This window comes from Bos indicus x Bos taurus, chromosome 4, assembly GCF_003369695.1.
Source record: "Bos indicus x Bos taurus breed Angus x Brahman F1 hybrid chromosome 4, Bos_hybrid_MaternalHap_v2.0, whole genome shotgun sequence".
NCBI classification, from domain to species: domain Eukaryota; kingdom Metazoa; phylum Chordata; class Mammalia; order Artiodactyla; family Bovidae; genus Bos; species Bos indicus x Bos taurus.
In genome coordinates, this window is record NC_040079.1 from 80,704,745 (window position 1) to 80,725,372 (window position 20,628).

Below are 20,628 nucleotides of genomic sequence, written 5' to 3' on the forward strand. Positions count from 1 at the left end.
ATCTGCAAGTAAAACCAAACTTTTAAAAACTGCTTTTAAAAATAAAATCCCTGGGTGAGGAACTCTTGCCAATTTCTGAATTGGTTATCCCCAGGAGGTTTATTTACCCAGGGGTTAGGAAGAACAGTCCTATGCACATCATTTCGTTTTATGCTACTGCTTGTTAGCATATGTTTTTGCTTCTTCTGCATTTCAATTCTGTTTCTGCCAAAAAACTAACACATCCCCACTCCTCCCCCCGTCCCACCCCAGCTTGTCCTTAGAAGGCTTCTTCCCAGTCAGAGATGGGATCAGATCACAGACTGAGACAGGGAAGGAAGCCTGATGACACCCACCTTGGCTTATTCCTTAGTAGGAGTTTGCTGTATCTCCATCTAGTATTGGGCCTCTCTGCCAGGAATTAGGCCAGATTCCTTTAGGTTGTAAAGTAAATTGAACCTCACTTTTGTCTGGACAGCATTTTAAGTTTTTATTCACCCTTCTTTTTAAATTACTATTTTTTTAAACTATGGTTCTTTTGAGGTTTTGACTAAATTTCAGTATTATGTATTTTTTGATCTTGTTTCAAAATAAGTAAATAATAAAACCAAAGTTTTGAATTTTAAAAAGGAGTAGATTTGTTTCTGGAACTGGCTCTGCCTCTAGCTATGTCATAGCTAGTTATGTCTAGCTATGACATAACAGATAAGTCACTCTGTTTTTCTTGTTTTTTCCTCTGTAATTTGAAAATGTGACTTTTAGTATAGTTTTGCGGCTGTGAAAGTCTTTGATTCCACATGTGTGCTGTCATTTCAGTCTTGTCCGACTCTTTGCAACCCTGTGAATGGTAGCCTGCCAGGCTCCTCTGTCCATGGGATTCTCCAGGCAAAAATACTGGAGTGGGCTGCCATGCACTTCTCCAGGGGATCTCCCATCCAGAGATTGAACCCATGTCTCCTGCATTGGTGGACAGGTTCTTTACCACTAGCACCACCTTGCAAGCCCTTGATTCCATGTAATATAATGCAAAAACATAAATGTGTAAATCAAGTTTTTCCAAGGACTGCAGTGAATATTTGTAAAAGATTATAATTTCCTTGGGAGCTTTTTCCCTCTTTCATATAGTACTTACAGGGCAAGCACCATTACGCCTTTGCTTTAGAATAAATTCTGAGTTTTTCCCCCCATTGGGACCCTTTTGAATTCTTACCACCACATGTTTCTCTATGATTTTTATTACTTGTCTCACAAGGCTGTTGTACTATTTTTGTCAATAGCTATTATCCAACTCTCCCCTCAAAGATAAAGAAACCTCTTCTGTGGAACTAGCTCCTTACCCCTCTGGCCTTCAACTCCACCATAAGTAGCAATACAAGGAACTCATCTTTTAGTCATTTATTTAAAGGTGAGAAGGGCATGCTCTTTTAGCTGATGATGACTCACAGAACTTTGGGGAAGGCCAGCTGAAAAGCAACTGTCCCTGGAATAGCTTTTTGCTCATATCCTGTCCAGATGATGGCAGTGTTTTCTTGTTTAAATAAGTTTCCCTCTTTGCCCTACTTTGCTAGAAAATAATTAAATATACATTAGATAGGCTAGAAGGGAAGAATCAAGCAGAATTAATACTGAAAATCTGCTCCTGTGTTCTTTTTACAAGTTATTTGAACATCTCCTTTTCTCTAAAATTAATATAATTATGAAAGTGAAGTTGCTCAGTCACGTCCAACTCTTTGCGACCCCATGGACTGTAGCCTAGCAGGCTCCTCCATCCATGGAATTCTCCAGGCAAGAATACTGGAGTGGATTGCCATTTCCTTCTCCAGGGGATCTTCCCAACCTAGGGATCAAACCCGGATCTCCTGCATTGCAGGCAGACGCTTTACCCTCTGAGCCACCAGGGAAGGCCAATATAGTTATAGAACCTGCCTATGTAACATTGCGATGCTGATTAAATGAGATAAAACAGAGTCTGACGAATAAAAAGCGCTGAATGGATGTTATCTGTTATTAGATCATCTTCAAATATAATTAAAAAGTTATCATGATAAACTTATCAGTCTTGCACTAGCAAAGGAAATCTTTATACTTTTTCTTTTCTTTCTTTCTTATTTTTTTTAAGGCAGAGTGGGGACTAGCTTGGGGGTGGGGTGGGGGTGGCCAGGCGCTTTCTGCCCAGAGGAAAAGATGTTTGTGGTTTCTTTGAGTGACAGCCAGACATTCACTACATGGAACAGGATCTGAAGAAACCTTTATAATTTCATCTCTAAAATTTGTTAGTGTTCTTTCCCTTTGAGAAGTTACATTATTCCTTTGATAATAAATGCCTAAACCTCTTTGAATCTACCAAAAGCATCAGAAGATTCTTGGGAATGTAAGGAAAAGGGTGCAGAATTAGTATTGAATTAGTTGAATTGAATTAGTATGAAAAGATTAGTATCCTGGAAAACTGATTAATAAGGGAGAAGATGGGAAAAAAAAAAAGAAACTCTGTACTTAGTTAAATAATTAGTAATGCAATGAAGGAAATGTTCAAAAAATAGAATAAAACTAATATTCAAATTGTCAGGATTTTAGACTACAGCAGTACAGAAAAATTAAGGGAAGATGAACAAAAAGCTCAGTGAAATCTTACCATATCCTTCTGAAGTTATTCACACTTCTAGTTAACACTTTCAGGTCCTTATCTTATGCTTATCTCCCAAACTTGTCTGTATTTATAATTAAAGTAGAAGCCAAATTTTATTTATTCACTATTATATTTCCAGTACCTAGCTCTATCACAGTAGGTGATCAATAAATATGAGCTGACATGAAATAGAAGCATGTGACAGAGGCTGATAGAAACCTCCTCCTTAACACTACTACTGAAGAAATTTGGAAGTGTTATTATTTTAATAGCAAACAAAATTTAGAATTTATGAAATTGGAATTGATTGAAAAATAAAATATCCTGCAAGCAGATAATTACTGATACATTTATTTTAAAATATTATCATGTAATACTTAGTTGGTACTGAAGATACATGTGTGAAGAATTTACTTCTAGCCCACATTCTCAGGGAGCTTACAATCTAGGAAGAGAGACTATGCAAATAACAATTTAATTAATGGAGATAAATGTTCTGAAATAAAAGTGCATCATACTTTGAGATGTGTAACTGGGTCTGGAGCAGTGGTGAGGGGACAATTTGTGACATTTAAGTTGAAGGATGAAGTAAGCATTAGTCAGGGAAAAACTGGTGGGTGGAAGGTAATTCCAGGCAGAAAGAATAGCTGATAAAAAGACTTTGAGGAAGTAAAGAGTTTAACATACTCCCACAATGGAAAGAGTCTGATGTAGCTGAAATATAGTGAGCAAAGAGAAGAGAGTGGATGGTGGATGAGTTAAATAGTCATGGACAGTTCATATAGACATAGTAGGCCAATAGGAATAAAGGAGTCTCTGGATTGTGATTTGGGAAAGCCAGATTGATGTGCCTTTTGAAAACAAGATTGAGGGGAAAGGAGGGAGTAGTCTTTAGTTTTGGAGTCATTCAGTGTAGATGATGAGAGTGCATCTGAGGAGTGATGTCAAGTGGGCAGCTGGACTTTTGCCTTGTGCTTCCATTCGATACCTCGGTTCTTTACTGTTGTGCAATCTTAGTGAAGTTCCAGCCATGTTCATCTATTTGCTATGGCAGAGGAAAGATACTGAAGCCCTTGAAGGTGAGAAGGGTGTTATAATATTTTACAGAGCAATATTAATATATTGAGAATTTTGTTTTTCCTTATTGGATCATGGGTATGATGTAATTGAGGGAGGCAGCAAGTAAAAAAGGAATGGAGAAGACGAAAGAATAAAAATGGAACCCTGACTATGAATATAGAAGATCTATACTCATACTCTATATTTGTTAATTTTAGGGTCACTCCTTATATTTAGTTTTTACAAGTAGATTTAGAAATACAAATGACTGTGACAAAGAAGGAAACAGACTAAAAAAGAAAAATGCTTTACATAATTTTCTTGACTTTACTTCCAGGGACATGTAAACAACCTCCAGAAAACTTTCCCAGCTCCCTTCCAGATATTTTTTTTTTCCTTTTTCTCTTTCTTTTCCTTTTATAATCTTTTCTCGTCTTTTTTCCCTCTTGGTTTCCTCACTTCCAAATAATTTCAGCAGATGAGAGGATACTGTGAGCACTAGTAAAATGGGGGGAAAATGGGCTATTTTCTTTTTTTCTATTTTTAGTTTTGGATGGTAAAATATTGTTATCTTATAATTTTGTTATCAATTCTGCTTTCATATTAATGATATGAGAAATCAGGTAAGTGGTATACATATACCAAAAGTATATTCCTAAACTCCCCCTAAGTGTCTAAATTTTACTCAAATTAAGTACAAAGGGCAAATCATGTAAAAAAAAAAAAAAAAAAAAAGAAAGATAGATTGATCTGGAAAAATTTGCCAAATGGAAAGATTGCTGAGAGATGTTTTTTGGGAGACAGAAATTACTGTAGATTATTAAAGACAATAGAAAACTCATACTGTATAGTTACTACTTCCTCTGGTTCAGAAAATATGTAAATCTTTTCCTATACTTCATTTATCAGAACTTTAATGCGAGAGGTATAAATATCATCTTCATAATTGTAAGGAGGTTTTTAGTACAGTAAATTTGAAAAACATGCTATACCATACTCCTTTGTGTAGCTTCAAAACACGTATGAACATCTGAAGGCCCTTGACAACTGTGCAGGTAAGTGACCTATTTAAAGCAACCGAGCATCTCTAAAACTTATTCAAACCCCAAACACTTTGTTCTCAGCACAGCTTTTAGTATCCTACAGAATGGCGGTCCATAACAGACTAGTCTGGGTAAACTTACCTAAGTCAATGAGGAAACATTTCCTATTTTAAGAAGTGTCCATAGTAAGAGGTTCTGAGGTTTCTTATTCATTTTTGTATTTTATAGTCTTCAGAATTATGGAGCCCTACCTGATACTTAAACTGACATAAATATCGATCTTACTTTCCCCAAATTCTTACTTTCTTAATCAGAAATATCTAAGCATTATTTTCCTCTCAGAATGACACTTTGAACAACCAAAGAATATGTTAAATCATGTGTGTATCTTCTCTGATAGACAGAGTGCCTGAAGAACTATGGATGGAGTTTTGTATCATTTGTATATTGTACAAAAATGAGGAGGCAGGCATCAAGACCATCCCCAAGAAAAAGAAATTCAACAAAACAAAACGGTTGTCTGATGAGGCCTTACAAGTAGATGTGAAAGGAAGACAAGTGAAAGGCAAAGGAGAAAAGGAAAGATATATCCATTTGAATGTCGAGTTCCAAAGAATAGCAAGGAGAGATAAAAAAGCCTTTCTCAGTGATCAATGCAAAGAAATAGAGGAAAACAATAGAATGAGAAAGATTAGAGATCTCTTCAAGAAAATTTCTAATCTCAAGAAAATTAGAGATACCAAGGGAACATTTCATGCAAAGATGGGCACAATAAAGGACAGAAATGGTATGGACCTAACAGAAGCAGAAGATATTAAGAAGAGATGGCAAGAATACATGGAAGAACTGTACAAAAAAAATCTTCTGCTTCTGCTTTATTGACTATGCCAAAGCCTTTGATGTGTGGATCACAACAAACAGTGGAAAATTCTGAAAGAGATGGGAATACCAGACCACCTGACCTGCCTCTTGAGAAATCTGTATGCAGGTCAGGAAGCAACAATTAGAACTGGACATGGAACAACAAACTGGTTCCAAGTCAAGAAAGGAGTACCTCGAGGCTGTATATTGTCACCCTGCTTATTTAACTTATATGCAAATACATCATGAGAAATGCTGGACTGGATAAAACACAAGCTGGAATCAAGATTGCTGGGAGAAATATCAATAACCTCAGATATGCAGATGACACCACCCTTATGGCAGAAAGTGAAGAACTACAGAGCCTCTTGATTAAAGTGAAAGAGGGGAATGAAAAAGTTGGCTTAAAACTCAACATTCAGAAAACGAAGATCATGGCATCTTGTCCCATCACTTCATGGCAAAGAGATGGGGAAACAGTGGAAACAGTGACAAACTTTTTTTGGGGGGCTCCAAAATCACTGCAGATGGTGATTGCAGCCGTGAAATTAAACGATGGTTACTCCTTGGAAGAAAAGTTATGACCAACCTAGACAGCATATTAAAAAGCAGAGACATTACTCTGACAACAAAGGTCCATCTAGTCAATAAGGTTTTATAGAAAGCTGAGCCCAGAAGAATTGATGCTTTTGAATTGTGCTGTTGGAGAAGACTCTTGAGAATCCCTTGGAGTGCAAGGAGATCCAGCCAGTCCATTCTAAAGGAAATCAGTCCTGAATATTCATTGGAAGGACTGATGCTGAAGCTGGAACTCCAGTACTTTGGCCACCTGATGTGAAGAAGTGACTCATTTGAAAAGACCCTGATGCTGGGAAAGATTGAATTCAGGAGAAGGGGAGACAGAGGATGAGATGGTTGGATGGTATCAGCAGCTCAATGGACATGAGTTTGAGTAAACTCTGGGAGTTGGTGATGGACAGGGAGGCCTGGCGTGCTGCAGTGTATGGGGTCGCCAAGAGTCGGACATGACTGAGTGACTAAACTGTACCTTCTCTATTTTGAAAAGACTTTATTAACTTTTAACACTCCATGGTGTCCAATTTCTACTTATTAAATATTTTATTATTATTTTATAAAAAATAAAGGTTTAGGGTATAGTCATATTCCATACTTTCATTGAATTTGAGTTTAGCCACGTGAAAAATAAGATATATGAAAACTAGACAATATTTTGTAAAGCATTAAAATACATGGAAAAAAAACAACTAAAATCCAAATCTGCCTTTTCTCTGTTTCATTTTATTGCAACATTTTATCTGAGATTTCTATCAGTTAAGAAAATTCATCAAATGAGGATCTTTTGCTAATTGAGTAACAATATTGTGAAACTTTCAATGCACAGCAGATGGCATATTTTAACATAAGTCATAAGTGGACTATTCTTGACTCAGAATGTTTTTGCAATAACTGACATAATCCCTTTCCCCTAAAAGATATGACATCAACATTCCCGCCCCCCCAACACACACACACAAAATCAGACCAGAAAATGTTTACCAACATAATCTAAATTATATTAGGTTGTATGAAGTAAATATTAGTGTCCATTAGTAAACTAAATTCTCTTTTCCATTTTCATTTTAATAACTACATTTATACATTTACATGTAAAACTCTTAAATAGTTCCTCTCTTTTCTAGTTGTATGTTCTAGTATTGAAATACAATAAACATTTTAAAATAGCCCCAATTACTAATTCAAATTAATAATGCAATTAAATATAAAACCCCAAATTCTTAACCTTCAGTGTGAGTTGCACAATTTGTATAAACACTTTAAATCTCTGAATGATATTGATAAGCCTTCAAAAAGAGAATGGACTATAAAATATTAATAATTATATGACTGGGATATTATCATGTGAAAACACTGTAGAATAAAGGATATACAAATATTAATGACAAGATATTGCCGATGCCTTCAAGGAATTTAAACTGAGTGGAGGTAGAATGTACGTTGAAAACAAAGCAGAAGGTGTCCAGTGACTTTCTAGCAGAAATATTGCAGGCCAGGAGAGAGTGCCACAATACATTTAAACTGATGAAGGGAAAAATCTAAAACCGAGAATACTCTACTCAGCAAAACTGTCATTTAGATTTGAAGAAGAAATAAAGAGGATTACAAACAATCAAAAGCTAAAAGAATTCAGCCGCACTGACTTTACCACAGCATGAAAGGAATTTCCCTAAGGGGAAATGTCAGGGGAGAAGAGGGTGAGATGTACAGAAGAAGTAATGGAAACTTGTATTACCATATGTAAAACAGATAGCCAATGGCTCAGGAAACTCAAACCGGGGCTCTGTATCAACCTAGAGGGGTGGGATGGGAGGGAGATGGGAGGGAGGTTCAAAAGGGAGGGGATATATGTATACCTGTGGGTGATTCATGTTGAGGTTTGACAGAAAACAGCAAAATTCTGTAAAGCAATTACCCTTCAAAAAAATTAATTAATTAAAAACAACAACAACAAGAAATAATAGAAAAGGTCAATGAAGCTAAGAGTTGGTTGTTTGAAAAGTTAAATAAAACTGATAAACCTTTAGCTAGCTTCATCGCTTCACTTCATGGCAAATAGATGAGGGGAAAGTAGAAACAGTGACATTTTATTTCCTTGGGCTCCAAAATCACCGCAAACGGTGACTACATCCACAACATTAAAAGATGCTTGTTCTTTGCAAGAAAAGCTGTGTCAAACCTAGATAGCATATGAAAAAGCAGAGACATCTCTTCGTCAACAAAGGTCCATCTAGTCAAAGCTATGGTTTTTCCAGTAGTCATGTATGGATGTGAACGTTGGACCGTAAAGAGGGCTGAGTGCCAGAGAATTGTTTTCAAACTGTGGTGCTGGAGAAGACTCTTAAGAGTCCCTTGGACAGCAAGGATATCAAACCAATCAATCCTAAAGTTAATAAACTCTGAATATTCTTTGGAAGGACTGAAGCTGACTCTCAATACTTTGGCCACCTGATGCGAAGAGCTGACTCATTGGAAGAAACCATGATCCTGGGAAAACTGAGGGCAGGAAGTGAAGGTGGTGACAGAGAATAAGATGGTTGGATGGCATCACTGACTCAGTGAACATTAGTTTCAGCAAACTCCAAGAGACAGTGAAGGACAGGGAAGCCTGGAGTGCTGCAAGTACATGGGGTCGCAAAGAGTCAGACCCAACTCAGCGACTGGACAATGAATAACAAGATTCATAAAGAGAAACATAATGATTTTTCCAAATCAATAAAATCAGAAATAAAAAAGGAAAAGTTACCAGAAATACCACAGAAATACAAACAGTAAGAGATTACTATGAACAATTATATGCCCCCAAAAATGCACAGCCTAAAAAAATGGATAAATTCCGAAAAACAGACAATCTCACAAGACTGAATCAGGAAGAAATAGAAAATATGTACAGATAAATTACCAGTAATGACTGAATCAGTAATAAAAATCAACATCTGAACAAACAAAAGTCTAAGACCAGATGGTTTCCATGTGAAGTCTACCAAACATTCAAACAATTAACACTTACCCTGCTTAAATTATTCCCAAAAAACGAAAGGGTAGGAACACATCTGAAGTCATTCCATGACCAGATAAAGACACCATGAGGAAAAAAAAAAAAAGAACTTGCTCTTTATAGTGCGTTTGTGCCTGCATGCTCAGTCGCGTCAGTCATGTCCGACTCTGGCATCCTGTGGACTCTAGCCTGCCATTGAACCCACATCTCCTGCGTCTCCTGCATTGTAGGCGGGTTCTTTACTCACTGAGCCACCTGGGAAGCCCGTTCTTCATAGTACTATAAAATGCTTCCGAATTACCTTACATATAGTTTTATCTTAAAGTTATTAAGACTTTTAAAATCAGCTTTCCCAAACAACACATGCAATAGAGATATTTGCAAATTCATGAACCAAAAGAAAAATTTATACTGGCTAAAATAAGACTTTTAATATAAGTTATACATGAAAGTGGTGTAACTTGGTGAAATGGTGTGGAAAGCACATCTAGGGCTGTGTAGATTAAGGATGGTGCCTGTGCAATGTAATAATGGTGTGAAAGAAAGTGAAGTTGCTAAGTCATGTCCGACTCTGCGACCCCATGAACTGTAGCCGACCACGCTCCTCCATCCATGGATTTTCCAGGCAAGAGTACTGGAGTGGGTTGCCGTTACCTTCTCCAGAGCATGTTCCCGATCCAGGGATCGAACCCAGGTCTCCCACATTGTAGGCGGATGCTTTACCGTCTGAGCCACCCGGGGAAGTTCTAATGGAATAGAATGGCAATAAAACTCCTGGATTAAAACACTGAGGAATTGCAAACCAAGGTGATTCTATTCAGAACACTGACAAACGGTGACTAATTAAAGCATTATAATTTGTAAGAGTAAATGAATACATTATATTAAGAAGCCAGCAAAAATATTGTCCAAGCTCTCCTTCTCAGATTCCAGATATTATTACAACTTTCTCACTTGCTCTCTCACTTCACTGAGTATCCTATTATAATACCATCTCTCAAAGGAGCTTTTCTGGACTATTCTACTTAAAATAGCACAATATAGGTTTAGGATGAAATGGAGTTTTAGAAAAGAGTGAGAAAAAATAAAAAATTAGAAAAATTAACAATATATACATTTGAAATGTTCTTATTGACACCAAAAATGAGTGAATACATATATTCTACTTGGATCATAACCTTAAAAAGATTAAATATTTTATAATGGGCTCTAGAATTAGATATACTAATCACCACTTGAGATGAGTATTTATGCCAGAAAAATTGGTAAAGCAACCTTTTTGAGGGATAGACAGTATAATATAACTTGAAATAGTCAATGGTGTTATAGAACTCTTTTCGTTAGACCAATTGATAATTAGTTCTTCCAATTTTGCCTCCAATTTGAATGAAAAGAGTGAATTTGATTCATATTTATTCTGAATTTAATGTATACATTGAAGATAAATTCTAAAGTGATTAACTGATTTATAATACCCTTTGTAATATATAGTAACATAGTAAAGGAATTCAGATGATCATTCATGACAACTTGTATCAGAGCATCACTCTAGCAAATATGAAGAATGAATAATTCTATTTTGCAGTGGAAAAAATTGAAGTCCATAGAAATTAACAGTTTACTGAAGATCACTGATATTACCGTAGATAGAAGTTGTAACAGAATAATAACTTTTGTCTTGGTTCTATACACAAGTTATATAATCTTTCTTGCAATTAAGCATATATAATTTCTGTCAATGAGATCATTGTTGTTTGTTTTCTGCATTAACCCCAGAGCAGATTCAAATATGTCCACTTATATAACTAAAATGAAGAGAGCATTTTGATAAAATATTTTATTAATAATAATAAGCATGGTTATAAAAATAACAACTTTATTAACTACAGAAAATTTATATACACGTCATAACCACAGTGTTCCCCTTTGGGTAAGCATCCAGCTATACCACTCAATAGGCAGCTTATCTATTTCCTATTTACATACAAGACAAACAGTAATAACATCCACAGTATTCCATTTTCAGTTTCCTAAAGACAGAAACTTTCTGTGCAAATGGAAGTGAACCTACTGAAAACCACACTGTCAATATTTATAGGGTCCAGAGAATTTTAACTTTTTTTATATTAGCAAATTCTTAGTTCAAAATTGTTGAATATTGAAAGATAAATTCTTTTGGATTTTATTATGAAACATAATTTATTCACATAAAGATTATATTTCATTCAAATTAACTTTATTTCTCAAATGAGTTTGTCTATATATATGGGGTATAATTGATTGAAAGTAGTTCTTTTTTGGACTTATGTCAATTTAAAATATTTTTAGTGTGAGTTTATTAAAATTCTTCACCACATGATCCTTATATTGCAAAGCCAGTATTTTTTTTTTAATGTTTAGAAAAAGCAAGAAAATTCCTGACAGCAATTTCTTATTTCTTGACAGTGTTTTTTTCAAGAGAATGTTGTGGCTATAACATTCACTTTCTACAGTACCATTGGTACCAACAAGAAATATTCACAGGAATAAGTGAAATACAATTTTGTTATCACATGTCATTATTGTTATTTTTCTTGCCCTCCAGTGTCTCACATTTCCCATAGTTTGAAACACTTAGATAGCAAGCAAGAGCCTGTTAATACTAGAGATTCACTCAATATAAACCATTTTACTGAGGACCTGCCCACAGCAGATAGGTAAAAGTCATTACACATTTCACAATAAAATTAAAGAAGTACACAAAAGGATTATCATTCCTTCTGCACGGCAGAGGCATTATGACAAATATTTTAATTTTACATTACTATTCCTGGTAGACATAAGAAAATGTCCACAATTATAACAGCACATAACCATTATTCAAACAGCCAAAATAAAAATATCATTGAAAACTTCTAATTTAAAGATTTTTTTCCATGACTCAAATAAAATGGATTTTTACATAAATTGGATTTTTTATTTTTTATTAAGAAAAAAGAATGCCCAGGAAATAGTATTTTTCACCAGAGAAAAATGACATGGTTATTCCCTGTTGCACCACCTAAAATAACATGAGTCTTGTTCATCTTGCTTTTATATCTATTCCACCAATCTCCTATAAAAAGGAAACTCCCAAAGAAAAGAACTGCTTTTTACACATGTCTGATAGTTTATTGGTGGTCTTGTTTTATCCTTATTAAAATGGAAAACACTGAGTTCAAAACATCTATAAAGTTAGCTTCATTTTGTATCTATGTCATCTCTACCCTCAGTGGAAATTTAGAGGAAAAGACATAAAAGAAATATTTTTAAATGTGAGTATTTAAAAAAATTGCAATTTAGTGTTTTACAAATATAATTAATATGTGACAATAAAATTTTGTCATTTAGCGAGAAGAAACTGAAAAATACTTTAATATCTAGACAATTTACCTTGGAAATTTCTGTTTGATTATAATGGTATATTACATAAGGGAGAGAAAAATACAATACACTGTTATGTACTAGCAACTTGTTGGATTTCTCTTCACTGTCACCGTTTCTTGATACCAGCACATATATTATTACAAAAAATAAAGAAAATGGCACAATTTTGAAAAGAATTTTGGATTTGCTGCCCATAATCTGAACTAAGTTCTTGAGTAAAATTAAAACCATTTTACTCAAGATTGAACAGTGTCTTCTGGAATTTTTAGAGCATCATTTGGATCCGTGGCCTTAACTGAGATCATCCAAAAGAAACAAGTTAGAGAAATGAACATACTAGATTCAAAATGTTCAAATAATTATTTTTAAAGAATTCTTATACAGGGATATTTTGTGAAACTTCAGAACATATAATAATTACTCTTTGTTATTTCTTGACAAATACATGATCTTTAGCTAATCATGACTAATACAGTAATAAATATGGTCTGGTTATTATCATACAGAATACAAAATCTGAAATTTCCCATGCATTAGGAAAGATCTATGTAAAATTAAGTAAGATAAAATAAAGGTATTTTGATAAAATACCTCATTCAGCAGATTTAACTGTACTTTAAAAAATAATCAAATACAGAGTTTAGACAAACTAGTTCCTTTCCTTTTACATTTTTTCCTTTACTTGAGTAAAGTTTGATTAGACTAAAACACCTCCAGTTATACAAAGTTATTTTTATTTCTTTCTTCAATATATATTTTAATGCATAATTTGGTGAAAGGCTATTTACAAATTTTAGAGACATGGGAATTTTCCTCTTAAATATTTGCTTTTAAGTTAAAGAAGATGAGAAAGAAGCCAATCACAGCAGCAAGTCTTAGACTTAGATCCTTAAATACATCTTAAGGACCATAACACTTTTAAATTTCAATTAGTTATCTCTCACGATTTTAACTACTTTAGGAAAAAAGATCTAAAAATACCTTGCATAAATAAGTGTCCCTAAATTTGAAAGAAAGAATACTAATAAACAAATAGCCTATTCCCTTTAAGAATCAGAAACTATCTAAAATAACTTGGATAATAAATATACGTAAGCACCTAGGTTAGGTGTTATTTAACTCTGTGTGTCATGACCACACCTCAATTGCCAAGGAGTAGAGGCCATCTGCAGATTATATGGAGGATGATCTAGTCACTTCTATCTTGCACTTTTCCTTAATATTCCTACTAGTCTTTAGAATTCTTTTAATATTTTTCTTAAGGAAAAACTATAAATATACAATTTCAGCATATTTAGGGATTACATTAGATACACCACAGTTTGAACTGTAGTGTATGCACATGTGTACCCATGTATTTGCATATAGGCATATGTTTTTGTAAAAAGTATATGTACCAGTATTACAGGATACATGATGAGGAGAAATGAATGAACTATAATGTATAGCATATTAAAGGTAATATAATTTAATATAGAGTTACAGTTTAAGGACACAAGATATAAATTGTTTTTGTGAGGTTGAAATAATGTTTAACTTATGGTTTATTTATTATTATGAAACTAACCTTGGAAAGCAGCTGAGAGAAATTAATTGATCTTTTCCATTGTATCTTTAGCATCCAGCAATTATACCTTTGCATTTTTTAGTTCATTCAAGTATCTTCAGGAGATATGTTACTACACTTGCATGTACCTTAATTCACTTCAACATTTACAAAATAACACTGACAAACAAAACAACAGCAAACGCCCATAAATATTAATGAGTATCTTAACAAACATGACACTCAAGTAGTTGTCTCAGGATTTTTAAGTTACATTTTAATTCCATGTACTCCAAAATCTTCATGTAAAAGAGACTTGTGTTATTGGAAGCTTCAGACAGTTATACCAGCTACGACTGTGGTGCCTTATACGTTAATATGATTTTGTGTATCCATTTTGCATAATATGCCACTCGGACAAAAATACCAGGACGGTTTGGAATGGCACAGCCACGACCAGGAACAATGACACCAAGAACCATTCTCATTTTATGTTGTTCACAAACAAGTGGGCCACCATAATCTCCCTAGGAAGAAGACATCAATAATAACAACAAAGTATTATTTTAGAAATAAAAATTAACAAATCATTAACATTTCATATATCAATTTATATCTCAAATATATATATGTAAAAAAGAGAATAACTTCAACTAAAATATGAAGACATTCAATTGATGTACTAAACCATTGGTTGTCTTTCTATTAGACAACTCAAGACTGAGATAAGTACAAAGGTTCAATAGTGTTCTATCATGTGTAGTAATCATTTAAGAATGATTTGTCTTTTCTAAAATAGTCACTCATATTTTAAAGTGGTTTTTGCTTTTGTTCCAAGCAGACTAATTAATACATAACCACTGATAGCTTTTTAAGAAAGTAGATTTTATATTCATTCTGGTTTTCTTCTGGTGTTCTGAGTATGTTCAATATAGAAAAAATGGAAAATATAGACAAATACAGTATCAAAAAAACCTCACCTGTAATCATACAGTTTAAATGATTAAGCCACATTAACTTTTATCTAATTTCTTCCCTTCTCTCAACCCTGCCCCCAAAATGATTTTAACAAGTTAAACAAAAACTTGTAGGCAGTAAAATAATTCTATTTACTGTTTAGAAATTGCTTTTCTGGGCCTAAAGAAGGAATGTTCCTGCACTTACTGTTAGTATTAGTAGTTAACAGAGTTATATTTATATTTGTCTTACTCTTTGTGGAAAGGTTGTATGGTAACCCTGTTGTATGATCATATCTTCATAAGTGATAGATGAAAGATGAATAGATTGATAAAAAGATTTGCCTGTATATTTTTTTAATATAGATGTTATGTTTATACCATTGTTATATGTCATCATTAAAATGTGCTGCATCACTTTTTTTATGCCAAGCAGCCTCCTGGGATTGTAGTGACTGACTTTTGGTATCTTTGTATCTAGAAGAGTGCTTGGGACTATCTTCATTTTCCCCCAACAGTGATGAGATAAACTAAACTACTGCAAAATTTAATTCTGTAATACAAGTAGAAAGAAGAGAGCTATCAACATTCTATGATAGATAAAATCAAGGTGGGGGTGACACAGAAGATAAAATACTAAGGAAAATAGTTTATTCAAAGAGACTTGATGCAGAAGTACAGAAGGGACTTGTGGACACAGCAGGGGAAAGAGAGGATGGGACAAACTGAGAGAGTAGCGTTGACATACACACATTACCATGTGGAAGATAGATAGCTAGTGGGAAGCTGCTGTAGAGCACAGGGAACTTAGCTTGGCGTCTGTGATTACCTAGAGGAGCAGGATGGGGTGGGGTGGGTAGGGATATACGTATACTTATAGCAGACTCATGTTGTACAGTAGAAACCACAACATTGAAAGGCAATTATCCTTCGATTAAAAATAAATGAATAAATAACCCACAAAAAAGTGCAATGAAGTGAAAGTCTTCTGAATGCCAAAATTCATCATAAACAATGTTCAAATAAAGCCATAGATTGAAAGAACATTTGAAACTCCTATAAATCAATTTGAAAAAGACAAATGACTTAACAGATAAATTTGCAAATGAATGAAAAAGTAATTACAAAGTATGATGAAATAGGAACAGATGCTTAAATATGTGAGCAATAAAATCTGATCAAACAAAAATGAGATAAATTTTGAACTGGCTTCCCTGGTGGCTCAGACAGTAAGGAATCTGTCTGCAATGCAGGAGTTCTGGGTTTGATCCCTGGATCAGGAAGATGCCCTGGAGTGGAAATGGCTACCCACTCCAGCACTCTTGCCTGGAGAATTCCATAGACAGAGAGCTACAGTCCATGGGGTCATAAAGAGTTGGATGTAACTGAGTGACTAGCACTTTCACTTCTTCATTTGTACCAAAATATTAAAAATTGATGATACTGAGTCTTAGCAATGGGAAAAGGGGGCTTCTTTTTCATATAGTGTTTCTGGAAGAATAATTGATATAAACTTTTGAGGGCAATTTGACAGAATGTATAAATTATCTAAATTTGCTTTAATGTTGTCATTCCATGTTAAGAATCTATCCTAAAGAACTTATGATTCAGACACATGCAAAAAGATTTCTCTATAGGAATATCAGTTTTGCTGTGTGTTTAGTCTCTTAGTCATGTCCAACTCTTTGCAACCCCAAGGAGTGTATTCCACTAGGCTCCTCTGTCCATGGGGATTCTCCAGGCAAGAATACTGGAGTGAGTTGCCATGCCCTCCTCCAGGGGATCTTCCCAATGCAGGGATCGAACCCAGGTCTCCTTAAACGCAGGCGGATTCTTTACCATCTGAGCCAAGAGGGATAGCTCTGCTAATAGTAGCAAATGATTAGAAACTAATAACTGAACTGAAGTATTCAATAAAGAGTAGGGGTTAATTTTTTAATTAAAAATAAAAAGAGGATATATGCATACATATAACTGGTTGACACTGCTGTACAGCAGAAATTAACACAACATTATAAAGCAGCTATATTCCAGTGATTTTTTTTAAAGACTTGAGTAAACTCTGCCACATGAATTTATCTGGTTTTTAAATTAATGCACCAGTGTTCACTGATACAAATTGTTCAAGTCAATTACATTTTTAGAGACTTTCACTAAATGTGATACTATTGCTACCCTACAAATGTTTAAGAGATTTCTTTTTCAAGTGTTTAGATTTCAGTGGTTTGGTGATTAAATTATCATTTCAAATAACAGTGATATAAAAAAAATTAAGCATTTTTAAGAAGTGGCTGAATCAATTTGAAGCAAATGGATAAAAAATAGCAAATATGTGATAATATGATAAATTTTTCAGTGCTAAAGTTAGGAATCTAAGAGTATATAGATGATAAACCAGATTACAGGCTATCCAGAAGAGCAGTTGTCAAAGTAATAATGGCAGTAGAACTTGAATAAGTGTAAACTTCCTAACTATCTCAAAGACTTGGTTTAGCTCAACATTTTTGTATTTACAGAGCTCTTTGGGGAATAAATAAATAGATAAAAAATATTCTTCATAAATTTTCATTTGTTATAATAGACTTAATGATGTTAGATTTACTGGAACAAAAAACGCCAAATTCCAAAGTGGTTATAAACACATAATCAGTTTCTACTCATATTATTTTCAAGCAATTTAAACTTTTTTTTAACTTAAAAAAAAAAAACTTAAAAATATTTTATTTTCTTTTCAAAGATGAAATCTCAAAGCAATATATACATAACATATGGACTTCAATACAAATTTATGCTCCATACATAGGACATTTTCCTAAAAGTCAAAAGATATTTCACTATTACTGAACTCATTCCATATTTTACTACACATAGTATTCTATAATTCCAGAGTTCTCAGGGTTGGAGAACTTGTCTCTTGCATTGAAAATACATCTAAAATAGCAGTTTAACAGCTTGTTTATGTTAAATAGGGATAGGAACACTGCCAAGTAAAAAGAACAGTTGCCTAAGAAATGAAAATGTCCAAACTCTTAAAGTCACAAACTTTGACCTTCTGGTTTTTTAAAATAGAAGCGCGCACGCACACACACACACGCACACACAGACACATACACACATACACACACACACTGGCTTAACCAAAAACACATTTAAAGGTTTAAAACCAGGCATGGATCTCTTACTAAAAGTAATAGAGTTAGCTTAGAATTTGGGAAGATCAGATAAATTTAGAAAAACATTAGAAAAAATGCGAGCTATGGTATCAAACTGCACGTTGGCTACTTCTAATTTGAACAGCTTTCTCAGAGTTTTGGCTGTATTAATTTCTTGCTATATGAGAGGTGAATGGCATCTTAGTTTGCTGCTAATGAAACATGGATTGTTCACTGTTTAGCTAAAAGAGATATACAAGAATAATAAGGGTTATATTTTCCAATTCCTTTCTCTTACAACAGGCAGATGTACAATGATTCTTACTTGAGAAAAATAGAAAAAAATTATAAACAGGAAAAAATATGCTATCTATCACGTGTTACTTCTTTTAAAATCCCCCTTTTTTACCTCACATGGTCCTGATACAATATTTTCAGCCCCAGCACATATTTCAGACTCATTCAGAGTCACCTTCCCTTGATGATATTGGCTGCATTTCTCATTCCCCATAATATAGAGATGTGCTACTCGTAGTAGACCATCTGAGTTGATCACTGGAATGGTGCAAAATACGTATGGTTAATGAGCATAGGGTAAAGTGAGAAAATAAACAATTACCAAATATTTTTGTAAAATAAATATGATATTGCCTTATCTTTTAAAAAATAGCTTACATCCAGTGTAGCCCCAGCCATAAACACTGCAAGTGGTTTTCTCAGGAATTGTGCACCCATAATTAGGTAAATCAATTGTACTAACAAAATCATCCAAAATAGCAGGCCTGAAAAGAGAAAATATAATGGTAAGTACCTTTGACTGGATTCAGCACAAAATAAACATATTAAAATGTAGTGTAAAAGTTTAATATACTTCATTTAGAAAGAATAAACAATTTTGCTTCAAGTAGGTAGTAGAGAAATGAATATTTGAAAATATTTAAGAGTAAATGGTCATTGTGATTTTTAAGTCATTATTTTACCTGTTAAAAGTTACCATATAATTGCTCACTAAGCTTTGGTTTTAGAGCAGGCTAACCATATTGTTGGCCCAATTTCATTTATTCACATATGAACAATTTGAAAATGCTCCTCTCTTTGCCTCTGTATGCATATACACACACACACACACACACACACACACATATGACATGTGACGTATGCTTTATAATATATTTACATGAAAGTGAAAGTGAAGTCGCTCAGTCATGTCCGACTCTTTGCGACCCCATGGACTGTAGCCTATCAGGCTCCTCCGTCCATGGGATTTTTCCAGGCAAGAGTGCTGGAGTGGACTGCCATTGCCTTCTCCAGGGGATCTTCCCGGCCCAGGGATCGAACCTGGGTCTCCCACATTGCAGGCAGACCCTTTACCGTCTGAGCCACTAGGGAAGCCCATGAGAGAGAAAGAATAACCACATAGTTGAAAAAAAAGATTCAACCATTCAAGTGTATGTTAAAAATATGAAACTATCTAAAGGAACTAACCTAGCAAGCTTCAGTAATACCAGATCTGATCCTTCAGGCCCATATACCAGTTGGGTAACATTTAGAACCTGTTTGCGTTTCTCATCTCCTCTCCCATGGACATCATGAATTCCAAGCCAAGCTTCATAATCTTTCAAGTCCTTGTTTCTAAATAAAAAATTAAAATATAAAATATAACTTTAAATTATGTAATATTATTTATATGTATTGTTATATTAGCTTACAAGGGCAGATAAATAACCTAAATTTAAAGTTTAAAGTATAATAAAGAGCAACACATTTTTTATTGGAAGATTCTGAATACTACAAGAACATATAAGCAGGAAGAGCCTTTAAATTGCTGAAATTCTAAACGGCTATTTTTTCAACTTGCTTATTCTTGCTAGAGAGTAGGTTATTTATGAAAAATTCTCAGGTAAAGCATATTACAAGAATTATAATTTATTGCAAGTTTTCCTCTTTATCTCAAAGGTGTATATGTTTGCCTTATTAATAAGGATTGAAGATTTATACTAACAAAATCAGTATAATCTTGATGAGAATCAAGAAGTAAGCTAACAAATGCTATTTATCTTTTCCTTAAGGCTAATTTACTCTGAAAATCATTCTCAGTATTATTTTGAGGCTGTCTGTACATAAGAAAGAAGTGAGGACTGAAGGAAGTTTGTTGCTAATTCAGAAAAAGAATTTCTCTCTAGAAATATAGAATTCAAGAAGGAGGTTAGGGTAAAAATTATTAACATAATTCTAGCAAAATTTTCTCCCAAATGAGAGTAGTGCTAATCGTGGAAAGAGGTAGACAGAAGTAGTACTCATAACTATTAAGTCAGTTTCATAAGCTAAATCTAAAATAAAAATAATTTGTTCACCCTATGCTGGTGAATATCTGTTAAATGACTATACATTCTAGGGGGAATCTAGGGGGAAGCCATACATATTTTT

The 20,628-nt window shown here is 34.0% G+C and overlaps 1 protein-coding gene across 3 annotated transcripts in view; it reads right to left on the reverse strand.

The window, feature by feature from the left end:
* Positions 1-10,964: 10,964 nt before the first annotated feature.
* HGF (hepatocyte growth factor) overlaps positions 10,965-20,628 on the reverse strand; it is an 85,142-nt gene continuing 75,478 nt past the window's right edge. For all 3 annotated transcript variants that reach the window (XM_027539811.1, XM_027539813.1, XM_027539812.1), the window contains 4 exons: positions 19,687-19,833; positions 18,877-18,983; positions 18,611-18,756; positions 10,965-14,620 (listed from right to left, as the gene is read on the reverse strand). In XM_027539811.1, the coding sequence (XP_027395612.1) occupies positions 14,444-14,620; positions 18,611-18,756; positions 18,877-18,983; positions 19,687-19,833 (577 nt within the window). In that variant the 3' untranslated portion in view covers positions 10,965-14,443. The remainder of the gene's footprint in view (positions 14,621-18,610; positions 18,757-18,876; positions 18,984-19,686; positions 19,834-20,628) is intronic.